Source organism: Chrysoperla carnea, chromosome 3, assembly GCF_905475395.1.
Source record: "Chrysoperla carnea chromosome 3, inChrCarn1.1, whole genome shotgun sequence".
In the NCBI taxonomy this organism is placed as follows: domain Eukaryota; kingdom Metazoa; phylum Arthropoda; class Insecta; order Neuroptera; family Chrysopidae; genus Chrysoperla; species Chrysoperla carnea.
Genome location: NC_058339.1, coordinates 1,973,996 through 1,992,917, shown reverse-complemented (window position 1 = coordinate 1,992,917; position 18,922 = coordinate 1,973,996). Strand labels below are relative to the sequence as shown.

At 30.2% G+C, this 18,922-nt stretch overlaps 2 protein-coding genes across 2 annotated transcripts in view; both read left to right on the top strand.

The window, feature by feature from the left end:
- LOC123294742 overlaps positions 1–18,922 on the top strand; it is a 157,367-nt gene that overhangs the window by 78,673 nt on the left and 59,772 nt on the right. Inside the window, exon 9 of the mRNA XM_044875875.1 lies at positions 1,652–1,746. Within this exon, the coding sequence (XP_044731810.1) occupies positions 1,652–1,746 (95 nt within the window). The remainder of the gene's footprint in view (positions 1–1,651; positions 1,747–18,922) is intronic.
- Positions 13,684–17,655, top strand: LOC123294923 (facilitated trehalose transporter Tret1-like). The gene is made up of 3 exons (XM_044876120.1): positions 13,684–13,742; positions 14,305–14,560; positions 15,914–17,655. Exons 2-3 carry the CDS (start codon positions 14,305–14,307, stop codon positions 17,221–17,223), a joined length of 1,566 nt encoding a protein of 521 aa, XP_044732055.1. The 5' UTR covers positions 13,684–13,742; the 3' UTR covers positions 17,224–17,655.

The window sequence follows — 18,922 nt, the reverse complement described above, 5'->3', positions numbered from 1 at the left end:
TAATGAAAATTTTGAATATTATTTCAATATTTATTATTTCAGTTTATTTTACATTCACACTCTCTGTGTAACATTTCTACCACTCTGGGTTGTGTTACAATTGCCCCTCGTGGTGTGTCAATTGTCAAAGCCCCTCCTTCCCCTAACAGGCAAAATTGAAGATAAAATTTTACTTGTGCATTATTTCAAATTTTCTATAGTATTAATTATGTAGATTAGGTAAGGCATTGTGTCCCGAAATACTACAATTATATGCTCACTCTATAAAAAGTTATGTTAATTTAAGAATTTAAACTACCGAGATACCTTTCCCCTATGTTTTGTAATACAATTTTTTCTCAAAACAAATCAGGAGGCAGAATATTATTATAAAGTATTTTTACAAGGATTTATTTGTGTAAAATAATTTTGTTCGTATCTCCTGATAGTGTTTAAGTCGTTTGTAAACATACTGCCGGCCGACTGGTTCCTTTGGGCGATATTGTAGATAAAAATTACAGACAATTTTATAAGAACTTTTTGTGTAACAAACATAAGACCTATGTAATAATAATTAGGTAATTGATTCTGAGGTAAATGTCTATTTTCAGAGCTTGATAAACGATACCTTGAAAAATAATGCATAATTAAATAACAAAAGAAATACAGTTCCTACCGAGTATCCCACAACACCTCTATTACCGGTAAGACAAATTATTTTGCTATTTGCTTCCGGACTATTGTCCAGTGTCAATATTATTATAGAAATTTTTTCTAAAAAATGCATAGTAGGACTTATATTGAGAGAAACTAAAAAAAGGGCAAAATTTCGAGGTTCTTCAAGTTCTGTAAAGTCAGCACAGGTCTTTCGAAGCTGCGAACTTGGATATACGCTACTGATAGTGGTCCTAACAAGACAGCGATTTTTAGTGTAAGATATGGCTGACCTATAATAAATTATAGCTCATCAAATAGGCATCATCAAATACGACATAAAATATGAAAATATTTATCTTTTTTTTTTTGACAATTTAATAAATAATTCTCTGGTGAATTAAATTACTAATTATTGAATTTATGAAAACTTTTGTCTTCAACTATTCGAGTCAAAATATGAAAATATCTCACTTACGATAACATGATCAGAAGATTATGGTCAAAGGATATATTTGCTACGTCTTATAATCGTATTCTCTTCTACTACAATAATTTGGTACTTATGCGGTTACCGGCGAATTCTTCAACTTTAAAAAATTATCGTCAATTAAAGTCAAATCGTATACCTAATTATAGAAGTAACAGAAAATGAGATCATAAGACATGCTGTAACAAATATATCCTCTGGTCATAATCTTCTGGCTATGCTAATTTTCCTTACAAATTAATAAAAAAATGTTTGTGTTTTGCCTCAATAATTTTGCCCTAAAAAAATATCCTCATTTGTTTTTGTACCTGCTCCCAGAATCCTAATCAAGATGTCCCTTGTACGATTTCTCAACATGAAAAGTGTGTTTCAATATTTTTTTTAAAATTCCCAATAAATGGGGTCTAGGTTTTACAATCTGCTCTTTCGTAACAATACAAACTTTCTTGAAAACTTCCCGAACATCGATGGTATCCCTAACCGCACACTTAATAAAATAAAGGTTACATTTGTTTGCATTTGTTTCAGATCGCATATTGAATCGTCCATGTGAAGTATATAATAAAACATATGAACATGGTGAAACATTTCTTTTGGATTGTAGAACACAGTGCACATGTCAAGTAAGTTCATTCAACCATATTAGATTTATTGTTTAGGTAGTTTTGAAAATTTTTTTATTTTATTTATGTTTTTGTATTTTTGGACTTTTTTGTGTAAATATATACGTATCTTGTGTTTTCAAGTAGCTACATGGGCATATTATATTTACGAAAATAAGGTAAATGTGGATTATTATGGGGTAGTACGTTATTCCGGGAGTTTTTTATTTTAATCAAAAAATAAGAAACACTAAATAAATTTTTAATTTAAAAAAAAAACAGAGCCTCTAGTATTAAAATTTGAACAAAAAAAAAATCGACTTTTGAACAAATCTTATCACACTTAAATACTCGTACTCATCGAAAAACTGAGCGATATCGGTTGGCATCTGGTTTTATTACAAATATGTTATATTGTATACGTATGTCAGTGTTGGATTGATAAGATTTTTTTAGTTTACTGGTATGTTAATCATATTTAAACATGTAAAAATGTTGAATAGAATGAATAAATAATTCGTTTTAAAGCTTTTTCAAATTATTTTAATTAATTATTTTCTTTAAATAATGATTCCCGTAATTATGTTCTAAATCAATGATAGTGGACCATATAACGGAAGTCTACCGTAATTTCGGAAAATAAGTAGTAATTTTTTTTAACTCTCATTTTGAATTGGTGTTATAATTATTAAAATATTTTATACCAATCGAAGCAGTAGATACCGTAGATTTTTGTGAGATCATGCGGGATATATTTTTTTTTAATATTTGTCTACTTTATTCTAAAATACTTGCTTTTTATGATAAGTATCTAATGTATTTTTAACTCCCGGAATATTGAGCTGAGTTTTTACTTATGTATGCAATTCCGAGGTATCATATTGTAAAGGAGACAATTGAAACTTGACTAATATTTTGTTATTTAAATTAGTTTTCGATGATTATTTATGTATAATAACTTTATTTATTATTCAATGAATAAAAAAATAACAGCTTTTTTAAACTTAATTAATTTAATAACGATAATATTTACAATACCTGTGATTTTATCAAACCTAAAAATTCACAAACAGGTCCCGACACTCATTCAGCATTAAGAACAATAAACAAATGGTTTGAAAATAATGGGTTGAAATTAAATGTAAATAAAAATAATATTTCGATTAGGTGATTATCAAAGCTTGGACACAAAACAACCAAACTTGACATTAACCAAAGAAATAAAATATCTAGGGCTCACAATGGACAATAAACTGTCTTGGGAAAATCATATTTCGATCGTAAAATCAAAGCTAAACAATATTATCTTATTAGAAGCCTGAAAGGAATAGTGTCCATACAGGTACTTATAACGGCGTATTATGCATACGTAAATTCAATATTGACGTTTGGAATGCTATTCTGGGGAACTATCTACATAATCTACCTACTGCAATGAAATACTTTTAATGCAAAAACGAATTCTTTGAGTTATTGCTAGAATAAAATCCAGAGATAGTTGTCGGAACACTTTCAAAAATTTTACAAAGAAAATCCGCAATATTTCACTCGTAGAAATGAAGTTCACAAATATGAAACCAGAGGTCAATGTAATCTACATCCAGAGTGCTCAGGAATTTCATCAGTGCAAAATAGCACGTACAATGTGATAATAAAATTATGTAATGCAACTCCAAAGTGTATTTTAGAAATGTCAGCTCCAAAAATTAAAAATAAGTTAAAAATGGTTTTAATAAATGAAGCACATTACAGCATCGCGGAGTGTTTCGAAATTCAGTGGAAACAGTATATTAACTAAAAATTTTTATAAATAATACAAAATATTTACAATTTTCTATTAACCTTTTCCACAGCTATGTAATTATAGTTTTATTTGGAAATAAATATTATTATTATTATTATTATTATTATTATTATGAATTATTAATATTAATATTGAGCAATATGTCTTGATCTTTTTTTTTAATTAATTAAAAATCAAATTTTATATGAAAATACTCAATAATTTTAATTATATGAAACAAAACCATTTTTTTAATTTACCCATGTTATGTCCCGGAATTATGCACATCCATTTCCAGAATCAGGTTCAAGGCCAAATTTTATTACGGAATTAGAGACAAACTCGAAGTCCAGAAAATTAACGTTTAATACTATAAATTAAAAACTGAGGCATGAAAAAAATGACTAATAACAATAAATCATTTTGTGCGACTAACAAATTTTTATAGTGGAAATATTTATATTTATTTCAATAATCATCAAAGTGCATTCATTATGCCTAATTATCCCGTTATATGGTACATTTACCTTACAGGTTAACATTGTGTACATTTAATACAAGATATCTCAAACCAAACTGATGAATACTGTAGCGCTTAAGGATTGATATTTATTCCACATCTTTATTAGAAACCTAAAATCCAACTACGTAAATGCAAAAACCAAGCATGCAATACGGAGAAACTGTCCAAATTTTAGATTAAATACAAAAGTGTTGTCGGAGACAATTTTAATTCATTGATTTTTAATATATTTTCACAGACAATGTTCTACTCCAAGATCAGCACAACGGTATCAGGATTTTGGACTTCTAAATTTCAAGCTTGTTTTACGCTTTTGTTCAGTTTTAGTATTCAATTTTTTCCAGTAGCTCCTATATGTATTCAACTTGATAACAAAAACGATACATTTAGTTTATAATATTTTAAGCTCATAACCGTATTGAGTCTCACAGTCGTCTAGGGTCATTTTTTTAAAAACAAACTCTCAAAGATAGATCCATGGTGACCATACAACAAGTAATTTTGACATTTTACTGTGTAGTGAAAAATATATAATTAAAGTATTTTTTGATGACTTAAATAGTGAAAGTGAGTTTCGATATGCTTATCATTAACTATTTAGCTTTGAAAATTATTATACACGTTTATGTAATTTAACTAATAATTTTTAATTATTCAAAATAGACATTAAACAAAATTTATTTCTGAAGTAAGATTAATTAATCTCTGCTGTTACTTTAAATTATAATTAAAATTAAAACTATCTACCAGATTATATGATTTGATGTGTGTGTAACAAATAAACATGAAATTCTGTGAAAAATAGTGTGTGAAAAAAAAAAAACTAATTGACTATCTTTGTGCGACGAGTGTTTAAATGTAATATTATTGCAATTGCATGCAATACATGGGCCACTTTCCAACAAACAAACTCAAAATTATCAAAAATGATCTCACAACCGTCAAACTCCAAAACTCACCCTGATATTACCAGTCTTTTCCCAGCACCTATCCCCAAAATATAAAATGCAACATTTGCTAATAAATTAAAATTAAAAACGCAAGCACCAAAAAAGACCAAGCCATCATTCTATCTCCAGTCCAAGGAATTCCTTTAAAAGAATATGTTGTCGCTCTTGGAAATGTGCTTCACCAACAAAAATCTTATTCGCCTCCAGAATTTCAAACAATAGAATATGTATTTACCTAGATTAAAAAAAAAACCGCTGAAGATCTTACCCAAAATTATAAAACAATAAAAGTTCATACATATGATATACCTATAAGAAACTAACTCACTCCAACACACCGACTCGTTATCTGGGCTTTCCCAACTCTGCCTGAAAATGTACTAATCGAAGGACTTCAAAACCTAGGAATTAAACCAGAATCTGGAATACAGCATCTTTCTGCTGGCATTCATCAGGAAAACTTCAACCATATTCTGAGTTTTCGACGGCAGTTGTTTGTCCACCAACAACATCCAGCGATCCCGGACTCAATAGAAATGATACTGTAGCGCTGATGAATACTGTAGCGCTTAAGGATTGATATTTATTCCACATCTTTATTAGAAACCTAAAATCCAACTACGTAAATGCAAAAACCAAGCATGCAATACGGAGAAACTGTCCAAATTTTAGATTAAATACAAAAGTGTTGTCGGAGACAATTTTAATTCATTGATTTTTAATATAAAAATATTCTCAAAAATCTATGAACATATAATATACGAAAGGTTAATGTTATTCTTTTCCAGTCAAAACGTCTTTGCTTCAGAGCAACATGGCTTTATAAGAGGTAGGTCAATCGATCAGGCCATATTTAAAGCATTTACAAATGTGTTAGATGCGCTAAATAATAACGAGATAGCCATAGCTATTTTTCTCGATTTAACAAAAGCTTTTGATAGCATTGAAACAGAGCTATTAATGCATAAACTATATTATTGCGGAATACGAGGAATTCCCTTACAGTTATTAGAATCTTACATGACAAATAGATTACAATGTGTAAAAGTAACAACTTGTGTAGAAGATACCATTATTGACAGCTTATCAGATTGGCACGCCACCTCACGAGGCGTTCCCCAGGGCTCAATTCTTGGGCCTCTCCTGTTCTTACTTTATATAAATGATTTACCGTATAGGTCAAATGAAAATATGATATTGTACGCCGACGATACTTCTATTTTTTATCGCGGCAAAAATCTAAATAGTCTAGAACAAGATATAAGGAAATCTGTCATAACTCTACAAACATGGTTTGAAAACAACAGCCTACAACTCAATTTAGCAAAAACTAGTGCTATTTGTTTTTAGGAGTTCTCAAATAAACTCTATTTCTTTGCCAAATATCAATCAAAATATTACGATAACTGATGGAACTAAATTCTTAGGGCTAATATTAGACAATAAATTAAATGGGAATAAACACATCGAACATTTAAATAAAAAAGTAGCTAAACAGACTTATTCTCTTAGAAAGCTACAGAATATGCTTTCCATTGAAAAACTGAAACAAGTTTATTTTGCGAACATTCATTCTATTGTGAAATACGGTATTCTTTTTTGGGGACACTCACCGATGATCGGCAGTGTTTTAAAGCTCCAAAAGAAATGTATACGAATTATGTCAAATGCAGGTTATCTAGACCATTGTAAGCCACTGTTTAAAGAATTACAAATTTTAACAGTGGTGGACGTTTACATTCTTGAATGTGCAATTTTTGTAAAAAAGAATCCAACACTCTTTGAGGAATATCAACGTGAACACTATTATTTGACAAGAAATAAAGATAAAATGACAATCACTCAAACACGTAAAAAATTTATACTAAATAATACGATCAATAATTGTATAAAAATTTACAATAAAATACCTGATGATTACAAATGTTTACCATTAAATCATTTTAAACGTAAAATTAAAAAAATGCTGTTGCAAAAAAATTATTATAGTTTAGAGGAATTTGCTATTTGATGCATGATGACTCAATAATTGTGACTTATTCTATGTACTATGTACTTTTTTGAATAAATTTATTATTATTATTATTATTATTATTATTATACACGAAAGTGAAAAATACCGTGTTTTCATTTCCTAAGATGAAACTCGTTGCCCCATCTGCAAAAAATTTGGACACGACTCTGACAACTGCAAAATTCTGACTGATACCACATCTCAGATTCCAACACTTCTTTCAAACCCAATATTCAAAGCAAGCAACATTAATGAATCAGAAGAAACTATTCCTTCAAAACAAACCAATACAAACGACGCTTCATTAATATCAGCAGAAATGGGTTTAACAACTTCAATTGCAAACTCTAAACATAAAAGACATTTATCAGCTATTTCTCAAGAAGCCGACTCTGATCCTTCCCCACTTCCAAAAAAAACTCTACAAATCACTCACGATAAAATTATACCATCCCAGTCAATAACCATAAAAACAAAAGTGGGAAATACTAAGAACAGCCTTAACGAATTAATTGAGCCTCTAAGAATATATATTGAAAATGATCCAGATAGTTACCCACTAAGTTTTGATCAACTACAAAAATTTATTTCGGACTCAAAAGGAAATACAAAGATTTCACATCTACTAATCAAATATTCAACCCAGCCAGATCATCTATCAGAAATGATACAAACAATCCACTCCATGTCCTCAGACAGAATTTCAAAAACGCAATTAACCAAATTAATACACAAATTAGAAGAAGAAACAGTCTCCACGGACTCCGAAATCACAACTGATTAACTTAAATAAACCAAAAAGAAAAACAATGAACACCAAAAATAATCCAATTCAAAATAATATTTCGACCCTTCAACGAAATTTAAATGGCTTACGTAATATATATATAACACCAAATAAACATCTCCACTTCTCTGACATCGCAAACTCTCTTGAACACTGGCAAACTTACCCACTTCTCAACAGCAAATGGAAAATTTACAGCTATAGATTTTAATAAAACTATATCAATAACTAGGGACCCGCCCCGGCTTCGCACGGGTGCAATGCTGATACTAAATACACTACAGAAAAACTTGTGAACGTTGTATATAAAAACATAGCGGTAATTATTTACGACATCACATTAGAAACCTCAAAAATAACAGTACTTCTCCACTATTTAATGGATGTTATTAAACATATAAACCTTCCTCTTGAATCACTCTATCTATTAAAAAAAACCGCATCAAAATCCGTTGCGTAGTTTCAGAGATTTAAGCATACAAAGGGACATAGGGACAGAGAAAGCGACTTTGTTTTATACTATGTAGTGATAACAATAAATATAATTTGACAATATATTACCTACTGACAATGCGTATATGACCATGACCATAGTAGTTAAACACACAGTATAATATTTAAAAAAAAAAAAACTCTTAAAGCTTTATTTCTTTTTTTTAATTTATGTACTATTTTTAACACGCTTTTATTAGTTTCATTTGTAACTAACTATGTATGCAAGAAAATCTTGGAATCTTAATTTGACTCACTTCCCGGTCTTCGATTAGGATGAAATTTTGCACACTCTCTTCTGAGTTCTGATGACAATGAATGACTAGCTAAGTAACGTCATATTACAAATCCAATATGGCGGACTGGCTGTTTGAAATCCACCCCCATGATATGAATATCAAATGAAAGAGTTTGCTGTTAGGAATACGAAAAAAATTGTCACGTGAATTAAATCCAATATGGCGGACGGCCAAGCTGGCGGACAGGCTATTTGAAATTCACTTTTTTAATTTTTAGTGCGTGCTAAAAATGTTTTTTTTAGTGACTTAAATCCAATATGGCGGACGTCCAAGCTGGCGGACAGGCTATTTGAAATTCACTTTTTTAATTTTTAGTGCGTGCTAAAAAGGTTTTTTTTTAGTAACGTCATATTACAAATCCAATATGGCGGACTGGCTGTTTGAAATCCACCCCCATGATATGAATATCAAAGGAAAGAGTTTGCTGTTAGGAATACGAAAAAAATAGTCGCGTGACTTAAATCCAATATGGCGGACGGCCAAGCTGGCAGACAGGCTATTTGAAATTCACTTTTTTAATTTTTAGTGCGTGCTAAAAAGGTTTTTTTTTAGTGACTTAAATCCAATATGGCGGACGGCCAAGCTGGCGGACAGGCTATTTGAAATTCACTTTTTTAATTTTTAGTGCGTGCTAAAAAGGTTTTTTTTTTTAAAGTTTAAAAAAACTATTATTTTTGAACAAAACGCTCCATTTATTATTTTTAGTGCGTGCTAAAAACGTGTTTTTTAGTTTTTTAAACTATTATATACTTATTTATACCTTGTGTGTATACAATCTATCGCATTTTAGATGAAGGCACACCTATATTTTTGTTATTTATAGGAATATCGATTTGAAATTTTGAATAGTCATTCGGTGTGAGGTCACATTTTTTAATATACTTAACCAAAATCAGAACTTTAAACTCATCCTACTACAAATTGACAAATAGGGCCGACACTTAATACTTACGTCAAAGATGGTTAGAGGCTTCGAAAAAAAAAATTAGTAACGTTGCGTTGGTTAGAATATTATTTTATACCCATATACCGATTTCCATTATAAAATTCACATTTTTAATATTTTCATTTTTTTTTTGTCTTTAACCAAGTTTATTATTAAGTATATTGAAATATTTGAATACATAACACTGTTAAATTATCAATTTGTCCAGTTTTTACATTCCAAAGCACACTAGTTATAAAATTAAAAAATAAACTTTTGTAACTAGTGTGCTATGGAGTGTAAAAATATAACAAATTGACAATTTAGTGTTATGTATTACAGTGTTGTGTTTAGGCCGTTCAACCATGAACCTGTTGAACGCTGTCTAAAGTTCTGTCTTTGACAATTAAATGATCGATAGTTGGTAGCACCTACAATTCAAAATGTGTTTACAATTTACAACTGTAAAAATACATGCTACTAGCTCATCAATCATTCATTACTGTTCGTTTTCTGTGCTGGTTTGAGACACATGGGCTCAACGCCATTTTTCTAAAGTGAATTTCAAAGTTATTTTCAATGAGCATGTGCATCTAATCAAAAACATAAATGAGATGAATTCTCTTAGTACCTCGTCGATTGACCATGATATAATCTATTACATTTTGCAACTTGCTTGGCATAAGTATACAAGATCGATATTAAGTCCATAATGATATCCCCTCAGACCTCCTCAATTGCTTCCTCCAATTCATTGCGAGTTCTGGGTCTTATAACTCTTTCGTTAATTAATTTTGCCATGGCTGTCCAAATACTTTCATATTTAAGTCTGGACTTTGGGCAGGCCATGGAAGAACTCTAATATTATTTACGTAAATTCAGCCTTGTATCATTCTTGCTTTATGAACTGGGCTGTTGTCCTATTCAAAACAAGATAAATCAAGAAATTTTGATTTCATAGAGAAATTCAACATAAAACATTATTAAAAGAAAGTAAAATAGTGGTCAAGCTTACATCTTGGAAACAGTTAATATAGGCCAATAGAATAACGGAAAAAGACATGGCTTACGTGTTGTTGTCGGTTACAGGTCAGAAGTGGTTTTAATCTATGGAGGAGGTACTCACATAATGAACCTGCCGAGTCCACTCGTCCGGCACTTGGAGACTGGAGTTCAGTAGCAAATTCCGCTAAAAATGCTGACATAACGCTATTTTTCAAATGAAATTATTTGTTTGCAAATAATTGTTTTTAAAAAAATTTACCCCTACATCATGTAGCTGATACTTCAAAGAACAAAACTAGCTTTGAAACGTTTCATTTGATGTAGTAGTTTTTACACAATTTCATTTTGCAATAGGTGTCTGAAAAAAAGTGATTGCCTTTGAGTTTTTATCCGAACGCAATCTGAATAACGGGAATCAAAAGAGTTAAATGTTAATTTAATTTAGCAATTTTGTTGCCTATACCAATATTCAATATTAACTACAGTTACAGCGGTTTAAAAAATGGCGAAAATTCTTTAGTTGCTTTAATTAATTTTCTAAACGAATTTTCAAAATGTCGACAAACCATGAAACCGGCTATGCCGGTGCGGCCAAAAGTGAGTTCTTCCCTACCAAAGACTTCGCCATCATTGTTGACGCGATCGACGGCGTTTCTATTAAAGACTATGTAAAAGCTATCACCACAAAAGTTTCAGCTGCCAACATCCGTTTTATCTCAAGAATAAATTAAAAGAATCCGAAACAGACCTAAAAACTTAAGTTCTAAGTTATCCAGCTAAGTTCATCCAAACATTGTATTTAAGTGCAGTCGCCAAGGACCTGGGTTGTCAGAGATACTTTAAATAAACACGATTAAAAAAAAAGTATCGTTAAATCGTTTAGAATGGATCACAATAATAAAGCCCCAAAGGCTATATACGCACGCCTTTTTATGGCCTTACAGTATTTCTACGAATTTAGTTTACCAAAAAACTTTCACAAAACAAAGTCATTCTTTGAAAAAGTCAAAAAAATTTTGCGTAGTGACCAAATGGAAATGGGACCACACGGGAAGCACCAGCTTTCAATTAGAAAAAGAATCATCAAAATCCGTTCACCCAGTCGAAAGTTCTGAGGTAACAAACATAAAAAAAAAAAAAACAGTCGAATTGAGAACTTCCTCCTTTTTTTGCAGTCGGTTAGAAATCAAAAATAAAGACAAACAAAACATAGTATGGTATTAGAGTTAGAAGCTCTATTAATTTGTTAGGCAATTCGCTGCTAACTTTCTTGGTCAACTTTCATGTTATTTCATTCTTGGCTGACAACTTTGTTGGTATTTTTATCCGACTTCAAACAAAAAAGGAGGAGGTTATCAATTCGACTGTATTTATTTTTTTATGTTTGTTACCTCAAAACTTTCGACTGGGTGAACCGATTTTGATGATTCCTTATCTGTTTGAAAGCTAGTGCTTCCCGTGTGGTCCCATTTTGGTCATGTTCTGACAACGGCGTCCATGAGAAAACCATAAAAGTCTTAAATTTGCCTTAAGTATGCACTACAAGAGGACGAATAACTCAATATCACGCCAAACGATTTCGATGATTCTTTTTTTAGTGACTAAAACTAAAAATCACAAAATAAAAGAACTTTTAACAAAAAGAAAACCGACTTCAAAAGAAAAACTTTTCCAAAATAAATTAATATGCACTAAAAAGTAAAAAAATAACGATAATATATAATTTAGTTAAAAATATTGTTACTTTTGGAGTCGGTGTCAGCCAAACTAATGTAGCAAACTGTTCTGTCAGAGTTGTTTCCTTGGCTGACACCGACTCCAAAAGTAAGAATATTTTTAACTAAAATATATATTATCGTTATTTTTTTACTTTTTAGTGCATATTAATTTATTTTGGAAAAGTTTTTCTTTTGAAGTCGGTTTTCTTTTTGTTAAAAGTTTTTTTATATTCTTGGTTTTCCTAACTCGAAATAAAAATACTTAAACACAAATTATTTCATTAAAAATTTTTTTTAATAATACCATAATAGGTAACAGCGGAGCACATGTTATTGGAATAAAAAAAACTTAACTCCCTATTCATAAACAAAAATTTTAACGTTTGGCGACATCATCTTTTTCCAGAGTTTGTCTATAATGTGGTTAGAGCGGAAAATTTGGTTTTTCTTCGAAATTGAACCTCTTGTAAGATGAATTTTGCTTAATCCATGCTCTTTTGTGTCACAGGCTGAAAGTTTCGGTGTACAGAGTAAAATGTACTCAGGACGGTTGTTGCTACGTTTACATTACACAGTTTTTTCTTTTATAAATTTAAAATTCCAATCCCATAACATAGATTTATGTAAATATTTAATGCGTTCGGGGTTAGCATGGTTAACGACTATGGTACTTATTGCATGCCTTCCAAGTACTTATTTAAAACATGCCGTTTAGTGAGTCTGGTTTGACCCTTGAGGTCCACACGAACTTCCCAGTATAATAAAAAGTTTAAAAAAAAAATTTGAAAAACCTCGGCCTCGAATTGAAATTCGATTTCGAAAATCAGACTCACTACAATAACTTCCATTTTTTATAATTTCACTTTTTGACTTTAATTTCGATTGTTTCTCTAATACAATTTTACCATAGCCAATTTCCATAAAATGCTATTTTTCCATGAAATAAAATGAAATTTTTCCATAAAATAAAAATAAATATACTTTTCTCTTGAATCATTTTCATATTGTCGTAAATTTAAACCACCCCACTTTTTTACTACATTATTACATTTTTTACTACTTTAATACATTTTTTCGAAAGCCAATTTTATTTTTTAGCTAAGCAGGACTATTTATAAAGAATGCTTCTTTTTGTAAATTTCATAATAGAAATTTTGTTCCCTATGGTAAACTCAATTCGAGAACATACTTGATACGTCATCACTAATTCAGAAATTTGGTATATGTGTACGAATATAATTAATTCAGATATTACTTACACAAATCTGACACGCAATCTGTGGAATGTAATAAATTAATTTAGATTTGTACTGCAATAAATATTTTTAAAAAAAACTGTGTTATCAGTTACATTCAGTTTTAAAGGTCTTAAGAAATAACAATTATATTTTTAAAAACAGCGAGTTAAATTTTACGAAGGTACGAAAATATAAACATTATTTTATAATTTTCATTTATGGGAATTTATTTTGTAAAAATTTTCTAAATAAAGAAGCTAGAAGGAGCTTAACCCTACAGAAGGTATTATTAATTTTTAAACACTACCTTCATGCTCTTAAATAAACAAGTAAACTTTGTAAATGTATCCACCGATTGGATGAGCTCGCTCAAATTTTTAAATTATATCCTAGATATCGATAAATTTATTAGTTTTTTTGTTAGTGGTAATGAATTTGCTTTATGCTATTACAAACTTGGCAAGTCTTAGCTAAGCATGTTGATGTGCACATTGAAAAAGTTATAAAATAGTATATAAGTGAAACAGACACATGATATCATCATAAGTAACGTGAATGTAAATTGAGGTTCATCGTCGTGTAAAATAATGCTGATTTAGGTCGTATTGTCATTAAGATTTGATTATTTATATACTCAAAATTGACCCACGAGGTTTCAATGTTTCCTTTATTGTTATTATTAAATTTTGAAGAATTGTTAGTTTCGTAATATGCCATAAATAATATTGAATTCAATATTTTTTCCAATTATTCCCTAGTCATTTCTTGGTTTTATTTTTTAATTTTTTTTTTCTTGTTTAAAGAAATCTCATTTAATATTACCTTTTTATTGTTTTGATATTTAGATGGAAGAGCAGGAAATATCTATTAGAAAGAGCTATGAATATTCAAAATTACCAAAAAATTCGACTAACATTAAACAATTCAGGAAAAATTTAGGAGAAAATGAAACGAAAAGTTGTCTATCCACCAACACATCGATGCACATTGAAATAGATACAACTTTTGAAGGTGATCAATATAATAAAGAATCAAATATTTTGTCAGAAACATCATGGTTCTCTAGAGAATTTTTAGTTCAATTTGCAATTATATATGTTGGTATGTAAAAAATTATTTAAAAAAATATTTCGCCAAAAGGCTAGTTTTCGAAATGAACGTTAGTAAATTGTCCAAATATTAATTATTTTAGTCTCAAAGAGAAACAAAGGCACTAATTTTTCTTGTCTTTAAAATGTGGTTAGGACAAGGCATTAGCAATAAGTTGGAGAAGAAGTATTTGTGTGTGCGTGTGTTTGTGTATGTATGTACGTCCGTAGACATTCCTTTCGTCTTCGAAGAGACACTGTCCACGGCTTGTTTAAATTTTTATCAATTGTTATCTCGAAACTAAGTATTAGTACTAAATGAGAAGAGTAAAGTCTTTTGTGTTTCAAATTGGGAAGAAATTTTTATTTTGCAAAAAAAAAACTATATTGCGTAGTTCACGATTTGTGACTTAATTAAGTTTCAACAAACTTCAAAACAAAGCTTCGTAATCGGTAGATCAACATTCATCAAAACTTTACCGAATTCATCCAAATATTGTAGGCCATTGGTAAGCTGTTACGACCTATAAAATTTTAAGTAAATGGTATCGTACCTTGCATCACCAGTTACATCTGGTATAGAAACAATGAAGTAGTCTCTCGATAGCACTAGATTCGATTTGAATGTCGTCAACTCTCTGAGTTCTATATTTTCATATAGAGTTGAGTTCATTTCTTTGAATATTTTTAAATATTCCTAAATTTATCAGATAATCTTTTTTTTTAATATCCTGTCCCCATCTTTTACAAATGTGAAATTTTGTGAGGGTATGCCTGTATCAACTAACTATAACTTCTTACCTATAGGTATATTTTTTAAACAAATAGGAACATGTCACATTTGATAGTTACAATCGATTATATACTGACGACTAACCACTTACTATCCCTATATACTTGATATGTTTCTCTACAAAAGTCAATACTCTAAGACAATTATAATACTGGAGGAATTATTGCTATTTTACTTATTTGAAATCAAAATATACTTTCATTTATGTTCATTGATAATATGTTTAAGACAATCGCTCGTAAAAATGTGCAAAAAATTCTTAAATAACTTTTAAAACAAATTGATTTAAATGTAAAAAGTTCCTGGTCAATTTATTGAAGATTTATTCATTGTTCTATTTGTTTTATTGTACTATTCATAAAACTTAACTTCAATTCCCTCGCGCAGTTGGTTTAAAAGAAGCTACATTGTTACTCTGATTCCGGCAGATGTGTGTGAATCATAATTATATTGACTCAACTTAAAATTTGTCAACTCCGCGCGAAATTGTCACGATTGAATAAATTTTTCTGTCATAACTTTAGCAGCCAATTGTTTCGTTTACTGTACTAATTTCAATTTCTTATTTTTTAGCAAGTTTGCTTATGTTTATAACTGGAATGCATACTGGTTGGGTCGGGCCAACAATTATAAAATTATCCTCAAATCATTCAGAAATACCACTTTCATCAACAGAAGTATCTTGGTTAGCTGCAATGGTACCTTTTGGTGGTGGAATTGGTCCAATATTTGGTGCAATATTAGCCAACAAAATCGGTCGTAAAAATACCATTTTATTAACAGCTATACCAGAAATTTTTACATGGATTGCAGTTATATTTGCTAAAGATATTTATTGCTTATGTATAGCACAATTTATTAGGGGTGTAACGGGCGGATCTGCATTTGCTGTTATTCCCATGTATGTAGGAGAAATATCATCACCAAAATTCCGTGGAGTGATGGGAATGCTTTTTGTTTTACAACATCATGCTGGTCTGTTTTTCGAAACAGTACTTGTACCATACGTTTCGATATATACGAATGCATGGATAGCATTAACCATACCCGCATTTCTAGTATTGGTATTCGTTTGGATGCCCGAATCACCATACTATTTTTTAATGAAAAATCAACCAAAAAACGCCCGTAAATCTTTAAGAATATTGACACAAAATGACAAAATTGATAAACAATTAGAATGTTTAAAAAAAAATGTTCAAGAAGAACAAAGTGAAGTGCAAAGTTTTAGCGAAATATTTCGAGCTAGAAATAATAGAATTAGTTTTATTCTATGCCTAGGAGTGATGTCCATACAACATTTTACAGGATTGGTTCCTGTGGTCGTTTACGCTCAGCTAACCTTAGCAAAATCAAATTCACCTATTGATCCAAACATAAGTGGAATGATCATCCAAGGTTTTGGTGTAATATTTCTTTTTTTCGGATGTTTTTTGGTGGATTCGTATGGTCGAAGACCATTGTTACTATGCTCTACTTTTGGAACCATAATTCCATTTTTGTTAATCGCAGTATACTTTCATTTAGATTATATTAAATACGAATATACCAGTTCGTATTCACTTTTCCCACTTATTGGACTGATTTTGCATCAAGTAACTGCACTACTGGGAATTACTCCAATACCATATGTTTATATAAGTGAAACATTTTCTACGAATATTAAAAGTTTTGCTTCATTGATTGTTATTTGTTATGGATCAATCGTCAGTAGTGTGTGTAGCAAAATTTATCCCGATATATGCACTGTTATGGGAACACACAATGTTTATTATTTGCTTGTATGTGGATGTATTATAAGTGGCATTGCCACATATTTTTTACTGCCGGAAACAAAAGGAAAAACCTTACATGAAATCCAAATTGTTTTAAGGAAATATTAAATATAGCGGAGGATAATAGCAGTCATACTATGGGAGAACTGGGATAATTAACATTTTAAATTTTCATTAAGGATAATCATTTTTATTTACTAACATGTCAAATCACATAAGAAGAAATAGACTCTTAAGGACTGGAAGGGAGTGAGAAGGCAAGTGGTTCAGTTGAGCGATAGAAATTTTAGCAAACGCATTTATTGTGGGAGCGCAAAGGGAAGTAAAAGTTTGTGGTTCAGTTAAGCAATTTAATGAGACGTTGTGTAGAAAAGTTATTGGATCAAGTCAGCCGTATATGTCAAATTTCGGCGTCAGCTGCGAGACATGAGTCCTCCGTTTATAAAGTATGTTCTGTCTAACAAATGTTGCAATTTTTTTATTTTACAAACCATAGACATATTTTCTAGTAAGATAAATTTACAAAAATCCTGATATATTATAAATGGGAAATTTTGAAAGAATGAATGAATGTATCAAACTAACTACTAACCCATAGGTATATATTTTATCAGGACATGTTTCATTTGAGAGTTACATGCTTGCCTCTGTATAAAACTTCACGAGTTGTTTAAATCATTCTAACCAATCCGAACCAATTGCTATCCCTATATATTTTATATGTTTTCCGATAAATGTTTGTTTGTTCCGCTTTCCCGCAAAAACTAACGAATGGATTTGACTGAAACTGTAGAAAAATATATCCCATGCATCAGAATAAAACATGAGCTATAATTTATAAAGATCTATTTAAAAAAAAAAAATTAAATTTTATCTGTCATTTTACTGATCTATCTATGATCATCATTTTGAATCATAAGTTAAAGATTTATGTAAAAATTTAAAATAATAAATAAATTTTAATAAATTTATGGCCATCTTTACTGATATATTCAATGAATTATTACAATTTACACTCAAAAAAATTGAAAACTGTGCGTATATGTTATCTGTGTAAAACAATCCCTTCGAGTGTTGTGGAAGGGGTATAAGTGATATTAAGAGAGCTGGGGGCTATAAAGCGGTGGTTGTTACTTTTAAGCCCAGGGAAGCGGGATTGATAGCTTCGCTTGCCGCAACAACTTTTTGACCACTTTAAAATTAACGAAGGATCTGGCGTCTTGCGGCCGGCGCCGACATTTGACAGCAACAGCTACCATGCTCCAATGACATTTCTACAACACCTAATATTTAATTGCACAGCTGAATCACATACTCTTGTTCACTCCTGCGCTCCCACAATAAATGTGTTTGTTCAAATTTGTATGACTGAACTGAACCCCTTACCTTTTCGTCTCCTTCAAAAATTAAAAGTCTGTCTTTTCTTATGGGATTTGACATGTAAAAAATGTTGATAAAAAGTTGATTTTTCTTTAAGGAAGATTTATAATTAAAATTGTCCCAGTTCTCTCATAGTATAACTACTGATAATATGCTTTATTGTTTCCTATCTTATTATATACAAACTTAAATTAAATACATAGCCCATATAACGCTACACCACGTTTATAAATTGCAACTCAAAATAGTTAAATAATATTTAGCTCAATGTTATATAACAGGCACACCTTAGAAATTCTCTAAAACTATATTTTCGAAACAAAGAAAAAAATAAATAAAAAAATAAAAAGCGCCCGAAAAAGTAAAAAATTATTGAATTATTATTATTTTTCAAAACTATGTGACATAATTGATATTTTTTGGTACA